Genomic DNA, 15,337 nt, shown 5'->3' with positions numbered 1-15,337 from the left:
TGGGATGTTTGTAAAATATGTTTTGCACGAAGATCTATTTTAAAACAACAACATTGTTGCATTTTGATTGAAAGAACGAAGCAAAAGTGTTTATATGTTGTTATGTATGTTTAAATATGAAATAAATTAGATACTTTGTGTTTTTTTAAACGTTGGTTTTTCTTTATATTTTAGTTTTTATAGAAATTAAATAACAGTGTTTTATAAAAAACAACTTTTTTTTTGATATTAAAACACTAAAAAGCGTTAAATTAAATTTAATCTTACACTATTATATAGAATTTTTTTGTGATATCAATAAATGTTATAGTATAGTTTGTGACTTAAAGCATATGACGTCAATTAAATTTGTTTAATTTTACATTTTTTGTTAAGGCTTTAGATGTAGCTAGTTATACTACGTATGTTTGTAACTTTTATGTCATGTTATTAATTAGATGTGAGATATTACAAACTACCCTAACTAAATCTTTATTTGAAAATATGTTTAAGTTTCACAGTTATTTAGTTCTTAGTTACGAAATTTTTATTATAGCATATGTTACTAACGTGAGAATCATAGGTTAATAATATTAATTTTATTATAATATATTAATATACAGAACTTAAAATATTTCCAATTTTTCGGTTAAACATTTAATGGTACACTTATTTAAATCTTGCAATCCTGATTAAATATATCTACAAATACAAGTGATAAGTTTGTAGGTTAATCTAAAAGAGGTCACAAAAAGACTTTAGAGAAACAAGTTGCCTAAACGTTGCTTTTTGTTTTGACAACTTATATTTAAAATAAATTTGGTCTATTGGACTGATGTCTATTGGACTGATGTCTATTGGACTGATGAGTCCTAATAAGGACGAAACCGGTGTCAGTCTACCGAAACTTGTGGTCTGATGATCGAATTGGCATGATCAACCCTTTTGTTAAATTTAAGCTTGTCTCACGGCAAACGAAAGTCCGGACTTGTTCTGCAGACTTTTTTCCGATTTTGTGAATTTGGTCTAGCTAAAATAAAATTTTTTATGTCGCCAGTTACTTTAAACAAAAGAAAAGTAGTTGTTTTTTCGTTAAAAAAAAAAAACTAGTTTTGTAGTTTGTTAAAGAAATTTGTTTGCTTTTTTTTTATCTGTGGCTCTTTGAATTGAATTTAGTATTTTAGTTTATACATACAATACATTTTAATTTTTAATGTTAGGCATTTTACTTAATTAACTTTGAGAAATTGATTTCAGCATTATAAATTTACTACTCAACATAAAAAGGTTTAAAATTACATCGTTTTACTATAATTACTATTTCTCATTAAAAATTCAAATCGAATTATTAATAAAACTTCTATTATTAACTTCAAATCTGTTATATTTTGTATACTAGCAGTAAAATACTATTTGAAGGCACAGAATTAAAATCTTAAACGTCTTTTTGTTTTCAAAATAAAAGACTATTTACATTTTAAAAACACCTAAAAATTTATACTTTTACTTTACAAGACAACATACTGAAATTTCTGATATTTTTGTGTTAAATATATAAATTTATTTACCTATACATTAAAATTTACATAGCATTTTAGCAAAACCGTATATTTTTATACTTTTGTTTCAAAATTAGAGTTTTATTATAAAATTTTAACTTATTATTTCTATCTTTTATATTATTTTTTTTTATATTGTAGTTAAACATAGAAAAAAAGTTTTAAATATACTTTATTGCCAAAACGATAAAGAAAAATAAACACCACAAATTGTAAAAAGTAACAATTTTCAGTTTTAAAATAATACAAAATTAAGCATAAAACTATTTGTAATTTTATGGTTTTGTGGTAAAGATTAGCTAAGCACCTATTGAGACTACCTCAAACTATTGCATAACGACCCGTATTTATTTTATAATAGTCTTTTTAAATTCAAAAACATTGAATGCCTTTCATTAAAGTTATAAAAGTGTTTGTTACATAAAACATTATTGTTTTATTATTGAAAATGTTAGTAATTAAATAATGAATAAATCTAATGTAATACAGAAAAAATAACTTAATTGCGGTTAAGTTATATTTATACTAAATGACTTCTTAGTATTTGACTAACATATTATCTAGCTTTTAATTATTTTTTATCAAATTAAAGTTTTGCAATCTTAAGCTTTACGTGTAAATACGTATTTTAAAAATTCTGTCTTTTACTGAGCAAGACGTTAAAATGTATCCGTGGTGTGCGGATAAAGATTTTCCGTGCACCAGGTCCAAGAACGACTATTTTTAGCGTTTTTTTTTAATATTAATTAATGGTATAATAGTGTACCATGCATAGCTTAATAAGTTAGACTGATGAGTATGGTTATTGATAAGCAGTGATAGTAAATTTAACTAATTATTACTTATTTAGTTTTTAAAACACATTCTTCATGATTAATCAAAATTATTAACTACAATTTAAATAATGAGCTTAAAAGATATACCTAAAAGTCTTAAGGCTTCAATGAAAAGTTTAAAACAGTTTTTAACTTAATGAAATTTTTTCCTTATTTTAGGCGTAAATATATTGCAAAAAGATATGTTTTTAAAAACTTTGCTTCAACGAACGGTTTTATTCTAAATAAAGTATTGAACAAAAGACTATACAAAATGAGTAAACATTTTCAACGAAACATACTTTGAAAAAAGTTAAAGTTTTTTTTAAGATTTTTAGTAGATTGTCATATAGCCATATTGTAGCTAAAAATACTCTTCATCTAAAAGCATTACTTTTGAATGAAATAGGTTTGTATGGTTTTCTAAATATTAATTGAGATTCGTTAGATAAAATAATATGATGCCACTACTATAAATCATAAAATTATTTATAATTATATGAAAAATATATATCAGATTTCTTTGTCTTAGATAATCTACATTTTAGACATTTTTATGCATACTTACATTTGTTTAACTTGAAACAAGTTCAGTTAAATTTTTTATCGAAAGTTGACAAGTAAGAAAAGTATCTATTTGTTAGTTGTAAAATTGTTTAGTACAATAACTGTTACTTTTGATATTATGAAAATAAAAGTACTAAAGTGTTTTATTGAAGATTAAACTTAAATTTATATTAAAACACTTTTTGTTATTTACTTAAATAAAACTTAAAAATTTATTTTATTTATAGTTTTAACTTAAATGCTACAAAAAAATAGTAGCGCAATAAAGGAAGTAAATTTGAATTTAATTATTTGATTGAAGTAAAGCGACACTTTTTTACCTTAAAATACAGAAAACCCACAAGAGTTGAGTAAGTTATTTTATAATTTTAAGTACTATTAGTAATAGCAATCACTTTTGATAGCTTCAAACAGTTTATCGGCAACAATAATTAAGTAAAGATTATAAAATGTTTTAGCTTACCCGTGTTTTAAACAAAATGAATGCAGCGTTTAGTGAATAAAATATCTTTAAACAGACTTTATTTAATTTTTTAAAGTTGGTTTCACATTATTATGTATGACAAAATTCTACAGTGAAGCAATTTGAAACAAGTCGAAATTTGTATTATAACTAGATTTTTAAAGTATTTAAAGACTGTATATTTATTTAAATTAGCCACATGGTTATAGCTTAAAATTCTGGTTACGAGAACTTAAATTAATTTATTAAATTATGTTGTATATTTTGTTTAAATTAAACATAAAGATTGTTGGAAAAAATATTGTCCCTAACATAAGTAGTATATTTTTAATTGTACTTAACAAACGATAAAACAAAGTAGAATTCTTTTAAAGTAAAAGTTAAGTAAATTCTTGTTTAAGTATTTAATCAAGATTCTATTTGAATAAGATTTATTTAAGCACTGACGAGGTCTTTAACCGAAACTTAGTTTGCAAAATAAATTTTTGAAAGAATAAATATATTACTTCTCCTTCAGCAGTTGAGATCTCTCTATTTGTTTTCTTAAAACCAAAACATATACTATGTTTAAATATATTTAGTTTAACGCACATCTTAAAGAAACGCTTAACAAAGTTTATTATATGCAAGTTTAAATCAACTTGTGTTTACCACTCTTCAATAAGTCTTAGTATGCTACAAAAAACTGGTATTATTAAATTTATTTATGTGTTTATAAGATTAAATCTTCATATATATTTTTTTATGAACTGCACTTAAATTTTTAAATTGATTTTGTTTTGAATTTAAAATGCGTTAAAAAAATATTATAAGATTTCTAAAGTTTACTTCGATATTTTAAAAAACAAAATCTAATACCTTAAGTTTTAATATTTTAATCACAAGTTCTTAATGTAAATTTACAATTTTAAATTGGCTAAGCTGCAAGTTGATACCAATATAGTGTCATCGTAGTCCAAAGCCATGAAGTTTGGCTAGTAATTACTAACATAAAGTTTTAAACACTTTGTTCTTACAGTTTCATTTAAACTATTTTATTTTATTTTTAGGTCAAAAAACTTAGCAAATTCTTTTTTAGAGATATTTGAATACTTTCGAAATCATCACTCTTTAAAAGTATTTCTGTTTGTTTTGTCCATAAAAAGTTGTTTGCTTAGATGTCTTTCAAAACTATCATACTAGGTAGACCATTGTTCTAATTCCATTTTATTATAAAACTATAATTTAATTGACATACAGATAGATTACTGTGATTTTATATTCTTTCTTATCTAACCTGTACTCAAATATCAAAACTAACATGAACCAAATTTGATGGAAAGGATTTATTGATAGTTAATGTGTAAATAAAACTATATTTATTTAATATTTTTATAGAAAGTTGATAATAAATTTCAAAACGATTATATACATATTATAAGTTTATAGTGTAAAAAGTAAATAAAAAAAATGAAACAAGCTTCATATTTTATAAATCTTTTATACAGACAGTATGTTTAATAAAATCTTAGTGACTTTGCATAGTTTTACCGACAAATTTATTAACTAGTTTTGTATATTTTGAATACTGTAAAAATTAAAGGTTTTGGTTAATATATTTATTAAAGTTTTTAATCCACGAATATGACAGTATTTTTAATAATATTGTATATGATGTTTGTAAATACAAACAATATAATTTACTTACGTTTCTTCACATAATTCTTCAATCAAAACATTGTAACTAAAAATTAAATAACCGTAATGTTTGAGTTTTTTTTTTAAATTAAGTTTAAATAAGTCACTTTTTTTATTATTTACAAACATACGTTAAGTTAAGTACTATACGTAGTTTATTTAGTTACACTGAAAAAGTCTTAACTAAAAAACTTGAATTAAACTAAATTACTTTAAGACTAAGCTGTTTTATATTCTATGTCATATGCTTAATTGCCATATTTTTGTGACTAAAATTCGATTTCAAACAAAAACAGAACTTTTTAAGTTTTCTAATTTAAATATTTGAGAGGGTAAATATAATTTACTTCAGTTATCGTTGACATTTTAAATAGAACAAATACAATTTATTTGTAAATTGTTTCTATGTTAAGCCTATCTAAACTCCGATGCTTGAAAAACATTTGTTTTTAAACTATAACGATAATATGTTTTCAATTGTTTGTAAAAGACGTAACATGTATCATTCAAGTGTTTTAGAATCTATATTTATAAAAACTAATAAGACAAGTTTATGCAAACAAATAATTATTTATAACTCTAATTTTTTAAATTATTGTAAATTTGCTTCTAAGTTTTGTTTTTATTGTTTAGTTTTATTTTAAAGAAAGTTTAAATAAGTCTGTTTTCTCTTATTAAAAATGATACTTTGAATTTTTTTTTAGTAAAATAGCATCTACTTTTAGTATTTCGAAATATTCTTTTATGCATAGTATTAGCATTATGTACCATACCTAATAAATAAACATATTATCTTTAAGTTTTACGCTGTATACGTTTTTAACTTAATGATTGTGCTTAAATTTTTGTACAAGTATGAAAACTATTTAGACTTTTCAAATAAAGTACTATCTGAACTTGTTGGATGATATTAAACTTTTATTTAAAATTTTAACTTCCAAAGGGTTGGAATTTGAGTGGGTAACACTCATAAAACATTTACATACTCCTTGTTTTTATTCATTTTACAATATATCTAAAAATTAGCAAACAGAAAAGATTTACTTGTACTTTTTATCATTTTTAATTAGTGCTTTTAAACCAACTTACTTATATCTTACAACTTACCTTCAATTAAAAAATAATACCCTTTCTTTCTAAGTTATAAAAAATACCTTTAGTTAAATAAAAATATAGTTTAATTTTATTTTGTTTTACATAACTTATAAATCAATTGTGTTGAAGGTCTATAACGTATTACTTTTATAAAAACATTTAAAATTTCTCTAGAAACATTGTAAATCTGTACTTTTAATTAGTTTTAAAACCGTTTTGTTTATAAATAATATTATAATTATCTAAAAACACCTTACTAAAAAAAATTTAAACTTTTAGTTTTATGTGCTCTGAGTATATATTTTTAAGTATGTAAATCGAGCCTGAATATATAGTTCTGTATATAAAAGTAACTTAAGAGTTAAAAAAAGTTTAACATTAGTGTAACTTTAAATATGTTAATTTCCATGTAGTTACATTAAATAACAAAAAACGCATTAGAATATAAAGATAAATACACTTTATACGTAGCCTATATAAAAGTAGATACAAATAATCATAGTAACTGTCTGTGAAAAGTTTTTTAATTTGTTTTAGCTTCAAGTTTAAACCAGTATAAAATGTATAGTTAAATTTTTTAACTATTATAGTTCATTTATTGTTAAAATTTTAAATAATAAAATTTTTGTTAAGATATTAAAGTGTATAAAACTTTTTGTTTTAGTTAATACAGTTTAATTAAATTTATAAATTTAAGCTTGTTTGCTTTGCTGAATGTGTAAAAATTATTCTGCTTAACAAACTTTTAAACAATAAGATAATAAAACGGTATAGTATAAAAATCAAAAAGCAAATTTTTATATTTCAACTCAGTAATAAGTTGAAAATACAGACCGACAGCTAAAAGAAAAAAAAATATTTTACACACTAGAAAAATATTTGTTTACCAAAGCTAATGAACGTTTACCAATTTTTAGTTTAAAGTAACTAGTGAAATAAAAAACTATATTTTAGCTTCTAAATTTGCTTCAAAAACGAATTGTAAAAATCAAAATGTTTAATAACAAATTTCTCAAGTTATCTCTTAATGACATCATTTAGATTTACCAACAAATTTATCATATATATTTGTAATTATATTTTTTATTATAATTACTAGACATTAGACTGTGTTTGCATAAAAAAATTTAATACCACAAATGTGGCAATAACCTAAATTTTTGTTTATGATGTGTTAACAATGAAATCAATATTATTGACTTATCAAGCTCACGTAAACAACATAACCTATAGTTAATTTTTATTACTAAACTTAAACAATTGTAATGTTTTAAAGTATTTTCTCAATAAGAATATATTTAGGGTAAACTATAGTATTTTAACCATTTTCGACTTATTATAAACACGACAAAAAAGTTATAGACATTGATGTCCTGAGTTACACTTTAAAAGTGAAAAAAAAAAAATTAAACTAAAATTATTAAAAAGAAAGATACTGTTTTAAATGCTGAAAAGTTTATGTTGCCACATTTTTGTGTTTAAATTTCAAGTTCAAAATCAGACGCAGAAATTTTTAATTTTTATAAAATATATATTTAAGAGCGTTAAAATTCTTTCAGGGTAAATCTAAATGACATCTTAATAACAGAATAAATATAACTAGTTAAAAAGTTATTTTTATGGTAAATTAAAATAAGCTGTTCTGTACAATTAATATTTTAATACTAGTTTTGTTAATCTTATAATTTAGTGTTAACGTACAACAGAACTTTAAAAAAAAATTTGGAAAATTATGCAAAAAGTAAAGACTTTATTTAGAGATTAACACATAAACATTTTTTTTTTAATTTCAAATTTGCACACAACCAAAATTTAATTTAAATAAGTTTTCTACCTATATTAAAAAAGGATAAACAAAGTTATAAAGTTAGTTGTTAATTTTTACAGAAAATTTATTAGTATGTGACTACTGTTTGCGGGACAATATAATTTTATGAATTTCTTAGCAATAATTTATGAGGTTTAATGTTGTTTATAATGTTGTTTTTAAGATGTATAAATAAACATTGCTATATCGATGATTTAAGTATTCTCTATATAACAAGCTGTAACAATATTTAACCCTAATATATTTTTGTATTTAGTTTTAGCTTTATTAACTTAGATTTAGTTTAAATTAAACTTATTAGTAAATATAGGTTATAATTTAAGTTTTTATCAATTTTTAATAAATTTACTGATTTTCATTTAATTTTAGTTAAATAAAGTTTTTATTTTTTTAAGGACGATTCTTCTAAAATACTTTAATGTACAAAGTATTAATAAAATAAAAAGCTGTTATAAAATTAACAAAGTTTGATCAGTTTAATTTAGTTTTGTAGGATCATGTTACAAAGTACAGTATTCAAATCTGTTCTTATCAGTCTAACCTGTATAGAAAAGACTACAACTGTTTTAAACCAAAATTTCTATCAATGTTTTGACTATTAGTTAATCTAGGCAAAACTAAAACTTGTACAGCTGAAATAATTTTTCTAATTCAAATTTTAGTGGCAGTTAGTTTACGAATAGCCTATGCAAAGTATTACTTTGACTAAAAATTTAAAATTTATTGTAGCTAGATAAATATATACTTTTTAATTTCAAATACATAATGTTTCAATTTAAAAATTACTACTTTTTGCAGTTTGTCCTGAGTTTTTAATAAATTTTTAAATAACAATTTGTATAAATTTCTAAACAATTTTGTTCAACCATTTGTCATCTATGTATACTTTAATTTTTTTTTTAAATTTTATATAAGCTTTATATTAGTATCTACTGTATATTAAGTTCAGATAAACGCTAGTATTCTGCCTTTTTTAGATTCAATCAGACAGCTTTTGATGATTTGACATATAAATATTTGACTAAAAAACACATCGTTTTAAAACTGTATTTTTGTATTATACCAATGTAAGTTTTAGTTATCTTTTTTTTTTAATTTCTTATTAAATTCAAGTCATCTTAAATAAATTTCACGTGTTTCTTACTTTCTAAGTTTAGATGCTAAAAAATAGTTTCTTTCAAATAACTAAACTAGTGTTTGATGTTTTAAAAGGCTCTTTAAAAATCCATAATCAGTTAATTAATTACCGTTTATACAAATACTTGAATAAGTTTGTACTAAAACATATAATAGAAAAAATTAACAAACAATGATATTTTAAATAAAACTAATTTTGTAGTATTACACTTTTTTTGTTAATTTTTTCCTATACCATGTTAAAATAATTAATTACCGTTTATACAAATACTTGAGTAAGTTTGTACTCAAACATATAATATAAAAAATTAACAAACAATGATATTTTAATTAAAACCAATTTTGTAGTATTACAGTATTTCATTTTTTCTATATCATGTTAAAATATCGGTTGCTTTTGGTATCAGATAGAGTGTTATAACAACAATACTAACAACAATATCATGTGAAGCAATTTGTAAGTCTTTTTATTTTGGTCTAAAAACTTTATAAAATGTTATAATTATTTAAAAAACTAGTATTTTCTGCTTTGTGCTCAGTTTTTATTCTACTGGACGAAAATGGAACTTATTTTTGTTATCAAATTCAATATTTTATTTAGTTTAAGTAGTCATAACTATAATATGTTGAATTGATATGTGGATAAGTAACTGTTTTTAGGTAATTATTATATTTAATGTTTTCAGAACTTATTAAACTAATTTCATTAATCATTTTACATGCATTTGTTAATATAATAAACATTTTGAAAAAGATAAAAATAGAACAGTAATTTTTTTATATAAAGTTTGATAAAATATTATTTGAAACAAAACTTTACAAATAACTATATTTGAATATTTGAATTATATGTTGTTGAGTGTGTCATAAAGGGAGTTTGATTTTATCTTGATAACCTAAATACTTTTCTAAAATAATAAAATGAAACAATCAAGTTTATAACTGTTGTATAAAAAGTACAACTTTTTTTTTTGTTTCATAATTGACTTGTTAAAATGATTCGTATAAAGAAAAAAAATATTATACAGAAAAGTATGTAAACGAAAGTTTTAAGCAAATCAGTTTGCTAAAGTAATAAAAAAACTTTAAATGTAATAATTATAAATTTTTCAGTTTTAGGTACAATAAAAATACTCAATTTTTTGTATGTTTGAAGTAGTCTTTAGATAATTTAATTTTTAAAAGACTTAGGATTATTTACCGTAAGTAATACAAGAAAAATGTCTACCGATAATAAAAAGCATGTTTGTGTAACTTGTGGGAAATGTTATAAGTTCAAATCAGCATTAGTTTTTCATGAAAGAATTCATAGTGGAGTAAAACCTTACAGTTGTGAACTTTGTAACAAGAGTTTTTCACGGAAAAGTAATTTGAAAACACATCAGCTTACTCATTCTGGTTTAAAGATTTATCAATGTGATGTTTGCAAACGATGCTTTTCGAGAAGAAGTACATTAAAACGCCATGTAATAGTTCATACTGTTAACAAACCATTTAAATGTGAACAGTGTGATAAACGTTTTACCCTGAAAACAAGCTTGACAAGACACATGTTGACACATAGTAGTAGAAAAGAATTTCAGTGTGATGTCTGTCGGAAAAAGTTTGCTCGTAAATTTGTCCTAAAACAGCACATGTTGACTCACACCGAAGAAAAGCCTCATGAATGTGATTTTTGCGAAAAGAAGTTTTCACTCAAACATCATTTAAGCAATCACTTACGTACTCACACTGGAGATAGACCATTTGGATGTGATGTTTGTGGAAGAAGATTTACACAAAAATCAACTTTAGTTTGTCATGTTAGAATTCATACAGGAGAAAAACCATTTGGATGTGATGTTTGTGGAAGAAGATTTACTAAAGGCTCAAGTAGAAATATTCATTTGAAAACTCATAAGCAACGACAATAGTTTTTATAATTCGAATGAAAACAATCAATATTGTAAGAAATCTTTTTGTTTGTTCGAAAGTTTATTAATTACTACTTTATATACACTTGTGGATTACCATATGATATATATTGGCTAAGCTTAGATTTATATGTTAACTATAGTTTTTTTTTTGTTTTAAGTGTTTGCAAAGCTAAACTATTTTAATAAAACAAAATACTATCTTAATTTAGCTAAATATAACTTTTCGTTTTAATAGTTTCATTTATTACAATTGAACTTTTATGAAAATTATTAAAGCTTCAAATGCGGTATTCTTATCGTTAAAAAATGCTATACATTTTTCAAGTCCAGTTCGAACTAACTATAAATATTATTTGATAGCCTCGCTATTAAATCTATCAAATTGTTTTACATGTATAAATAGTATAAACTATCTTAAGTTTGTGTTTTATTGTTCATATTGTTTTACTTGTATAAATAGTATAAATTATCTTAGGTATGTTTTTCTTTTATATACGACAACTTGATAGTCTTTATGTTATTCCTTTTGAAGTTAAAAATATAAATTTATAATCATAGAAAATAATTCGTGTTTATATTGCTAGATATAATAGGGTAAAAATAACTAAATTAAATTTTTAAATATTCATTGTCGGACTGCTTTTACTGTTTTTATTAAAAAAGACACAAAAATGTTGTAACCTATTTTAGGGAAAAATATTTTTAATCTATTAATTAACATAAGTTAAAAAGTTCTTCGCAAGCCATATTTCACATGATAACTGATAATTACAAACAAAATAAAAACAAATAAATGTATAGTACGACTCGATAACTGAGAGGTTCCTCAGTACACAAGGCTCTAACGCAAAGAATGTCGTTCAATAAACATTGTATAACAGCAATCGTCTAACACACTACATAAAATAGGCAGCGTATTTTAGTAACACACATAAGAAAATACTAGACTAAATTAAATATTAAATGTAATGAATTCACTTTTTAAGCATTGTAAATTTTTAACTAAAATCGTTGCGACTGAGTCGCAGTTTAGTGATCTCAGTACAATTTGATGAAAATAATTTAATTTAGTTAAAATGATTAAAAAAAAAGCTTCAAATGAACTAATAAAAAAATATTATGAAACTTTTATGTTAACTTAAATTATACCGAATTGCTATGTAAAAACAAAAACTCAAGTATCTCTAAATGTAATAAAAAAATATTACGTTAATGATATTTCTAAATTAAATTGTTAGCTTGCTTATTAAGCATTGTTTTATTAACAAAACAACGGGGGTCAGAAACAGTGAGCTGCAGTTTGCCGGCCTCAGTACAATTGGATGAGAAGAACTCAATTAATATTAAAATCTCTGTTGAAGCTTCCATAAAACGTGTTAGAAAACTTTATATTAAGTTAAAGTATGCCGCATCGCTATGAAAAACAAAAGCTTAAACATCTTCAGTATTTTATTTCATTTTTAATCAGTTTTTATAACTCGAAGCTTGTCTGAGATATGACTGCAGTTAAAGGCTTAAAAAAAATATTGTAGTTTTTTTTTTTGTTGAGTTGTTTTTTCCAAAATACTACATTTGTTTTTAAGTTTCTGTCTAAGATTAAAAGTATTAACTAACTATTAAACGATAAAAACGCGTTAAAAATTCGTTCTAAGATTCTGTTATTTGATAAAATAAATTTTCCACTCATCTTTCACGGATGAGTTTAATTGTCATGTTGAGAAAAGTATTTTCTGTTTCGATGTTAGTTAATTTCAATAATGGTGTTAAAATAACAAGCATTCAAAAAATATAGCAATTAAATATCTTCAGAATTTTTTTTAACTTTATCATCTCAAGTCATTTTTGCAATTTTATCAAAGGATTTAGGTTTATACCAACCTAGCTAGAGACATCACATACAGAACTTTAGTTAATTATAGTTTACATTAACATAACTTTGATTAACAAAATTATAAACAATTAGTATTTTGATACTAGTTTTTTTAATCTTATATTTAAATGTATACACACAACATAAACTTTTAAAAAAATTCTGAATTATGCAATGAGTAAAGACATTTTTTATTAAAAAATTGTTTATTTAATAATTAAGTAATAATTATCTTTATTTTTAATTTAAAATTTTGCCCACAATCAAAGTTTAACTCAAATATTGTACTACCTAACTTTTGAATACCAATTTAAAGAGAAACACATTCTAAGTTTAAAATTTAATCGCAGTCGAAGTTTAGACTTTTCATCAGTCATTATCAACAAAATAATGTCCAAATAACGAAAAATTAGTGTTAAACAACTAAGTATACAAAAATTGAAGTAATACAATATATAAACAGATATAAATTAAAATTATAAGCTACAATAAAATAACATGTTACATAAATATATACACATTGTTAAACAAATATGTATCTAACTAATGAAAAGTTCTTAGTGTATGGGTAATACCCAGCTTAGTTAATTGTCTATTTAAAATTGGATTTTAGCATTTAGTTAGCAGAGGTTTAGAGATTAGATGTCATAATTATTTACCAAACTAGTCCTTTTATTTATTTCACATATTTTATTTCACTTAAATTGACTAATTTTTGTCAATGAAACATTTCGAAAAAGGTTGACAAAAGTTCAATATTTTTTGAATGAATTAAATAAAAGTTGTCTTGAAATTTTACTTATCTACTATATATATTTCAGTATATACTACAATACTCCAATTGAGTAAATTTAAATGCTTTAGCAACTTTATTACCCAGTTAATAAGTTAAATAAAGTTCTTTGGTAATAGAAGAAAACAATGCTGTTTTTAAAATAAGTGTAAAACGTAATCATTATTTTTTTGATTGATTAAAGTAAGTTGAAAGTAGTAAAAAATTATTCACTGTAGAAATAATAACTTAAAAAAAAGCCCAAAGCAGTTTAATTAATATTGTACTAATTTAAAAATGTAGTAGTTAACTATTACTTCGAGTATTAGCTGTATAGTAATTTATATAATTTAAGTAGCCTTTGTAGCGTTTATATTTATCACTTAATTTTACCAGGTTTATGACTATTAAGCATTTGTTATACAATGAATTTGCAAGGTAATCATAAAAGACAAATTTGTGTAACTTGTGGAAAAGATTTTACATCGAAGTCATCATTGGTTATGCATAAAAGAATTCATACTGGTGAAAAACCTTACAGTTGTGATGTTTGTGATAAAAGTTTTACACAAAAAGGTACTTTGACACGACATCAACTTACTCAGTCTGATTTGAAGATCTATCAATGTGATGTTTGTAAAAAATGTTTTGCACGAAGATGTCATTTAAAACTCCATGCAACAATTCACATTGATGATAAACCATTTAAATGTGAACAGTGTGGTAAGTGTTTTAATCGTAAAACCAACTTGAAAACACGTTTGTTGCTTCATAGTGGTAGGAAAGATTTTCAGTGTGAAATTTGTGAGATGAAGTTTAAGCAAAAGAATAATCTGAATCAACACATGTTGACTCATACTAAAGAAAACCCTCATGAATGTGAAGTTTGCAAGAAAAGGTTTTTACTCAAAAACCATTTAAACACTCATATTAGAATTCATACTGGAGATAGACCATTTGGATATGATGTTTGTGGAAGAAGATTCACACAAAGTTCACATAGAGACAGTCATTTGAGAATTCATTAACAATGAAAAAGTGCTTAATTTTAATGACTTGATAAATATCTAACAAGAAAAATATTGTAAAAAGTTTGTTACTAATTCGAAAACTTAAAATTGCTTTTTTATATAATTTTTGTGAGAAGATATATAAATTATATTGCCTAAGTTTTAATTAATATCTTGATTCGGTTTTTACGTTTGCAAAACTAAAACATTTTAGTAAAACAAAATGCTCTCTTATTTAATTTTATACAATACTTTGTTCAATATTTACATCAGTATGTTTTTATCTTCTAAGTAACTTTGAATTATTAAGAACTTATTTAGTGTTTATATGCGGTATGTTAGAGACATACAAGTTATTTATATATTTATTTTAAGAAGTGCAGCAAAAACTCAAATTAAGATTATTTTAAACGCTTTTCTGGCCAATTTTTAAAAAATTTTTGCACAAGTGTAAATTTAAATAAAAAATATAAAACGTAAAATTTGTATTTTTACTTGTATAACTGTATGCTAAATTGAGAATTTTTTAGTATTCTTTTTTTAAATGTAAAATATAAAATCTAGATCGTATTTTAATAGAGTAAATCAATTCCTAAGTTACATTTTAAAAAAACATTCTTCTAGATTTCTTCTATTAACAAATTTTGTT

The 15,337-nt window shown here is 22.8% G+C and overlaps 1 protein-coding gene across 1 annotated transcript; it reads left to right on the top strand.

Annotated features, from left to right (window-relative positions):
• The first annotated feature begins 10,340 nt into the window (after positions 1–10,340).
• LOC145832070 (uncharacterized) lies at positions 10,341–14,706 on the top strand. The gene is made up of 2 exons (XM_082939431.1): positions 10,341–11,032; positions 14,454–14,706. Exons 1-2 carry the CDS (start codon positions 10,341–10,343, stop codon positions 14,704–14,706), a joined length of 945 nt encoding a protein of 314 aa, XP_082795557.1.
• The last annotated feature ends 631 nt before the right edge of the window (positions 14,707–15,337 follow it).

This window comes from Thalia democratica, chromosome 3, assembly GCF_965202585.1.
Source record: "Thalia democratica chromosome 3, ktThaDemo2.hap1.1, whole genome shotgun sequence".
Lineage (NCBI taxonomy): Eukaryota > Metazoa > Chordata > Thaliacea > Salpida > Salpidae > Thalia > Thalia democratica.
This window is presented reverse-complemented; position numbering and strand designations above follow the sequence as displayed.